The following is a 6,858-nucleotide window of genomic DNA, read 5'->3' on the forward strand; positions in this document are numbered from 1 at the left end:
ACTGGGCATAAGAACTGTGTATGAAAGGAAGACTTAGAATTGGGCTGAGGCCTGATGCATCGCCTAAGGCTTTTTCCAATCCAATATTCCATGAAGAGAAGAGTGAAGTGAACTGCTGGGTGCGTGTGTGCCCTGGGGATGACTGGGTGACTGCCCCTGAGCCTAGCCAGCACAATGTTCTCCGTTAGATGCCAGGGGCCATGGCCACTGAGGAACTCAGTGTGGGTGGACACTGAAGGGTGTAGCACCTAGGATCACAAACAGATGTGTAAACCTTTATTGCATCCCCTGATTGTGCAGTGTAGTATTGAGAAATGCAGCGAGATTAAAGAACTTTTACTCAAAATACTAGCAGTGAGTAGGGCAATCCTTTATTGTGTCTGTGGCTGATTGTCGAGTTCTGAGCTCTTGCCTCCCTGTACCTGCTCTTGCTCGCTACCCTCTGAGCCAAGAGTGGACATTGCTGTACTTTGCCAACTTTGGACACCAGTAGCAAAAGACCTCAACCACCATGGCTGGGGGGCATTAGCCCCTATCTGCCCTGTAGCCCCCATACCCGAAAGGGGTCTGACAGCTTCTCAGCAACAACTGCCCCCTGTGACGTAGAAGCGTTTTGCGGGCGGATCACCCACACACGAGGCTCCAACCTCCTGAACTCTCCCTCCCTTCCTCTGCAGGGCCCTAGACCTTAAAAGGCACTGGCGAGGTCTGAGGCGCACACGTTTCATTCTCTGCTTGCATCCTTTCGGTCCTAGCGCTTTGAAGCAGACATGGCAGTTGCGTGCTGGTTTATATAGTCAATAAATAAAACCTGATAATATTGTACCATCAAAAACCAAGCAGTGCACAGGAGACAAGCTTTGTTGTTTCAATCCTATACTATTTGGAACGCCTGTCTCTGGATGCCAATCAAATACGGGAAATGCATGAGGGGAGGGGGCGTAGAGTCAGTGGTCGGAAATATGCTCTCATCTCGAACAAGCCTGAATCAGTGACACTGTGATGCTCACAAGGCGGGGCTCAAAATCAAGACACGCAGAAGAAACAATGAATAATTAAAAGGTTCAGCTAGGAATCACAGCTGGGGCAGCGAGGCACCACAGGGAACTAAATAACAGGACGGAGGCCCCTGAAATCGGAGCAAAGAACACACCACAACCGCTGACGTGTGCAGTCATGAGCCCCCAGGCCTCCAGCCCACGGTAAGGCGTCTCAGAGGCCCAAAGCAGCCCAAAGAGGTGTCGGGGGACACTGAGTCTGTGAGATCAGATGTCAGGCACTCGAGAGATCGCGCCCACTATCCAAACGCCTAGGTTATGTCCAGCGAATAATATCGCGAGACTTGTGGGAATGCAGGAGGCAGAGCTCGCAGGACCGAATAGCCGCAGTCGAGGGTATGCGAGGAAGAGAAGCTTTCGCGCCAACCATGCGTGTGCTGTACATGTGCCTGGGGTCCACTGGTCAGTGACTGTCAGCACAGAGCTCATGCTGGCAGGCAAGAGTAGATTGTAGGTGTGAGAAGAGTGTAAACCTGCTGCGCTCCCGTGCAATGCGGCGTGTTCGTCCACTGCCCTCTGTGTGCATCTGCTGCCGGATAACAGGTCGGGTCCATCTCTGGTGTAGTGGTATGTACATCCAAGCCCCTCGGGTCAAGTGGCATCCAGTGGTGCATGTGTGTGGAGCGCATACACCACCTATGCGTGGAACCACCACAAGGGTGCACTACCAACTTCTAGGCCCTAGGTATATTGGAGTCCAGACATACTCATCAACACCCTCCAGTGTGCAGTCACCTTAGGGTCGTGGCGTCACCCCCTGGTGTATGCGTGCACATGCTTGCCTTCCACCCCACAAACATACACAGATCATCTGGTGCTTATGTGTGAAGAGCCCTCCCCCCACCCTCGCGGCCCTGTGCGCAGCCCCCTTAAAGATGCTCCTTCACAAACTGGTGCCTGTGAGATAAGAGCCCTTACTTTGACGCCCCGACACGCAACCCCATGTGTAACCGCCTCCCAAATGCAGGGTCAAGCTTTGCTGCTTCAAACTTGTGAAGACACAGCCCCCCCCCCCCGCGGGCACCCCCTCACGTGCGACCTTGGTGTTACACCTGTTTGCCATGCTAGTTATCCATGCGTCTCAGTGATGTGGTGCCTCAGGTGAGAAGTGAACGCGTCGGAAAGACGTGGGAACTCAACAGGTAAAAACTCATTGGTGAGTAAAAGTGTCCCCTGCGGGGGGGGGGGGGGGGGGGGGGGGGGGGCAGGACGATGAGTCCATGGCGCACATCCGTGGTGGGGCTCCAGCACTGCACGGCCTCGCACTACCACTGAACACAAACTGGCATCTACTACCCTGTTTAAAGATATCTGCGCGTGACCTACATCCAACCCCCCGCAGAGCCGCGCTCAATTAGCCGCATGCTCACACACCCCGCATTTTCGGTGGTATTTTCGAGAGTGTTTGTACTGACAGCCAATTAATCCTGCTCCCCCCGGCAACAAGTTGTGTTCTGCGGTGTGTGGGACATGAAACGGCCCAGCCTGCGGCGCCCGCCATCAATATTTCAGGCTGTGGGGAGCGCACCTCGCCCCACAGAGGGGGGGTGCCTGGGGCCCGATGCGTCGACTTCTCGCAGGCGCCATCCGCCAGAGCCGGCCTCTCCCGAAGCCCGTCTTCAGGGGGCAGTAGTAGGGGTCGGGTGGCGCGGTCCATATCTGGTCACTGGCGTACTGATCGCTGCGTGCCAGGGAGGGAGCACACCTCCACGCGACTGACGGCGCCTCGGAAATCTGATTAACAGCTCTCAGAAGTACAGTCAGAGAGAGCTGTGTGCCACCTGCTGGGATCCTCGCCGCTCATTGCATCTTTACACTACTACTTACTGTACAATCACTGGCTGCGCTGCTCGCGCTGCAGCCCACAGACATTCTACTTGCCCAAAGGAAGTTGTTTAGATGCCATAACACACGTGCTGTGTGTTCCCACTTGCATTATAGCACGCAGTCTGTGCTACTGCAGCGCCTCTGTTTACACTACAGCTCACCAGCCTCTTGGCTTAAGCTGCAGCCAGATCGTTGCACTACTTACTCAGCCTCCAGGTTGCAGTACTTGCAATACAACCCCCATGTTGCACTAGTCACTTTATGGCACACCGGTCAGGCTGATCTGTTAACAATGCAATCTGCAAAGTCGCCGTGCTACACTGACCGTCCAAAGGGTCTGCCTACACCACACCCCATCCATTGCACGACTTGTACTTCAGGCCACACGCTGTTTCTATTTCCAGTACAACGCCTGGCACTGCTGGCCCCGTCACGGAAGGTCCTTGCGTCTCATGTGTGGGCTGGACAGTGGCGTGGAAAGAGGAACCCGACGCAGTCACGAGAAACGCGTGCGTACTTCTGTCTGTACGTCTGTCACAGCGGCGGAGCTCTAAGGGATCGCCGTGCATAGTGTAATGATGTCCTGTGTTCATTCCACGAGGGACACTACACATCGTGTCGATAGGGGCTCCTTGGAGCTCGCCCTCAACAGCAATCCCGACCCCCCCCCCCCCCCCACACACACAAAACCGGATCCCCGGGGTTATTGGTACGCCACTGATCTGGTCCGACAGTCTGTCTGAATTCTATCCGTTGGTCTAGAGTGGGATGCACTCTCGCCTCTCCCTCCCTCCCATCTGCCTCTGACTGCTCTTTCTGCCTCATCCCCGGTTTCTCTATGAACTTATAGTGTACAAGCGTCATACTTCTAATATTCTTCAGAGGGTTTCAGGAATCAGTATACCCCTCCAAGGAGTACTGTCGTCACGTGACCGGCGGGCCATAAACCGCAAGTCAGCCCTGTAGAGTGTACCATGACCCGTCACGTGCGGTGTAGAGAGCCCGGCATACTCTCACAAAGTTTCTCCTGTTTACAACCCACGAAACACTTGTCGCGCAGGGGCGCGGACAGTAAACACAACAGCACAGCCCGGAATGGAAACGCGACTGCTATCATACTCAAGTGGATGTTCCCTGTGGGCTTGTAAGAAAATGTAGCGACTCGACAGTGCGACAAGCCAAGGTCTTTCTGGACTGTCAAGGAAAGAACGCCCCCGAGGCCCCGCCCTCCCCACCTCCAAGAAGGCTTCTCCGTGGGATGCAGGTCCAGACAGACCTCTCTAAATCCAAGACCGCTCTTTTCAGTGCGCATAACGTGTTTCCGTGCTCCCTGGTGGGGTACGGTGTCCGATGGTGGACTCGGAGCTTGGCGCTCATTTACACACCTGAAACGATTCTATTGCCGTACAGGTCATTCCGTTCGTGCAATGCTATGAATTTGGCAGTATTTGAATACGGTGTAGTATAGTCAAGTTTATGCTAGAGTAAAAATAAAAGAATTTGCAAGCAAGATGCGCGGTCTCGAGATGTCAGTGCAACGATCGGGTCAATGAGACCCGGCTGTCAGTCCCGACCACCCATTTGACCGAAGTGCGTAATCGGGTGAACACGAATTAATCTCCGTGTACTTCACTTTCTATACCCCCAGCATAAAGTGTAGCTTCCAGAAGCGATGTAATTCTGAATGTGCGCCACTCACAACCCCCATTCGTTCACCCAGTGCAATAAAGTGATTAGCATTAGAGGAGACAACGCACCTCGCTTGTTAGGATTATGAAAACTGTGAGCACCTACCAAGCCCGCCTTCTTCCGCGCCTGCTGCAGCTCCTGGATAAAATTCTGCAGTTCTTTTCCTTCAATGTAGCCATTTCCTAGAACATAAAATGAACTGGATGTCAGAGCCCAGCAAGACTTTACATAGATCGATGCACACTCGCACTGCTCTGCAGCGGCACAGCTACCCTCTGACCCAGCGCAACTGGCTCGTTGCTTTTTGTCCAATACTTCTAATAAATGATTTAATTCCAAGACCACATCTATTAAAACGGTACAAATTATTTCCTCTCCAAGAACTTTGTTATACACGACCCGCCTGGTAAACATCATAGCCTTAAGAGTCGACACCTTATAATAAATAAAATGCACAACTGATTTGGTTTGAGGCAAAATTAAAGTTAGCAGTGACTGGGCAGACAAACTGGCGCGTGCACCTGCTGTTCCACCTGTGTGGGTAAGAGAGAGGTCTATAATCACCGTCCGTGTCGTAATGTCTCCAGATGTCCAGGAACTGAGACGCCGAGATCTCGACTCCCTGCAGGTGAGTCTCTGCCATGCTGCTGTCGGGTTGAGAGGGTGTGAGGGGCCGGTGTTTGGAGTGCGAGGTGAGAGGGTACAGGCGCTGTCTGCGAGGGGCCGTGGGCTTCTGTGCCTATCTGTCAGGTGAGGGAGTTCTGAGTGACTGTGGCGTCTGAGAGACGAAGCAGCTCAGGATGCGATCTGGGGCAACCCTCAGTGCGGTTGGTGTCTGTGAGGGAGCGTGAGTGGCTGGGGTGTCTGTGAGGGAGCGTGAGTGGCTGGGGAGCGTGGGTGGCTGGTGGAGTCTGTGAGGAGAGGGAGCTCCGGCTGCCGGTGTCTGCGCGGCGGCGGGGAGTCCGGGTGCGCTGGGAGCTGTCCGCAGTGCTGACCGAGGATCCACAGTGTCGCCGCTGCTGTCAGCCGCCTCCACCTGCGCTCTATATAAGGGAGCGTGCCGTGCGTCCCCGCCCACACCGCGGCCACGACCCCGCCCCGCGCGCACCTCCTGGTGGCTGCATCCTGCAGCAGGTGTGTACACCCCCCCCCCCCTGCTCCATCCACACACCTCGTGCGGTGCAACAGGTGCACACACCCTTCTGGCTCTATCCACACCACCCCACCCCAAAGAGGCCTGCACGCAGCAGCTGGTGCACACACCCCTCCTGGATCCCCCCAAACACCCCATGTGGGCTGCACATTGCAGCTGGCACGCACACCCTTTCTGGCTCCATCGACACACCTCACCTGGCTCGCTCACAGCAGCAGGTGCCCACACCCCCTCCGACTCCACCCACCCACCTCCTGTGGGTAGATGCAGAAGCAGTTTTGCACACACTGTTCTAGATCCATCCACACACCCTGTGGGCTGCAAAAGATGCGTGCACAGTTTGCCCCCATCCACGTACCCTTGTGGGCTCCACGCTAAAGCAGGTCCACACACCCTTTGTGGCTCCATCCACAACCCCCCCCCCCCCCCCCCCCCCCCGCCAGTGGGCTACACGCTGCAGCCGGTGCCCACTCTAGCCCCATCCACACACCCATGTGGGCTGCAGCAGGTGTAGGCACCCTTTCTGGCGCCATGCACACACCCATGTGTGCCGCACACTGCAACACGTGTACACATACCCTTCAGGTTCCATCCGCTCACCACATGGTGGCTGCACTCTGTGGCGGGTGCACACACCCGTTCAGGCGCCATCCACGCACCCTCGTGGGCTCCACGCTGCAACAGGTGCACAACCCTTTCTGGTCCCATTTACATACCCCCTGTGGGCTGAACGCTGCGCACACCCCGCCTGGCTCCATCCACACGCTCACTGTCTCCGAGCCCCTCCTGCGCGGGCGCAGCTGTAGGACGCGCCAGCTCTCCCACCTTTACCTGGCCCCGTGTGCACTCCTCGCCCACCCTCACCCCGAATCCTGTAGCGCGGCTCGATGTGGACGTATGCTAGTGGACGAAAGAGGCGTATGCACGTCAGAGTAAGTCTGGAGACCACTCTCACTCATTTCAGCCACAGGACCCCTTCCCTCCCCCACCCCCACCTCCTCGCGATACTCTGCTGCTACCAAGGCACTGTACTCACTCAGGACCAGATTTCAGTGGAGTTCAGAACTAAAATCTGCTGAATATTCCACTGTCAACTGGTTTGTGGAGGTGAGCGCGGGGGCCCAGCTTATG

The 6,858-nt window shown here is 55.7% G+C and overlaps 1 protein-coding gene across 1 annotated transcript in view; it reads right to left on the reverse strand.

Moving 5' to 3' along the window:
• CALB1 (calbindin 1) overlaps window positions 1-5,599 on the reverse strand; it is a 160,307-nt gene extending 154,708 nt beyond the window's left edge. Inside the window, exons 1-2 of the mRNA XM_086965978.1 lie at window positions 5,139-5,599; window positions 4,680-4,756 (exon numbers count right to left, since the gene is read on the reverse strand). Coding sequence (XP_086822104.1) covers window positions 4,680-4,756; window positions 5,139-5,217 — 156 coding nt within the window. The 5' untranslated portion in view covers window positions 5,218-5,599. The remainder of the gene's footprint in view (window positions 1-4,679; window positions 4,757-5,138) is intronic.
• Window positions 5,600-6,858: the final 1,259 nt, after the last annotated feature.

Source organism: Lissotriton vulgaris, chromosome 4_1 (assembly GCF_964263255.1).
Source record: "Lissotriton vulgaris chromosome 4_1, aLisVul1.2, whole genome shotgun sequence".
NCBI lineage: Eukaryota > Metazoa > Chordata > Amphibia > Caudata > Salamandridae > Lissotriton > Lissotriton vulgaris.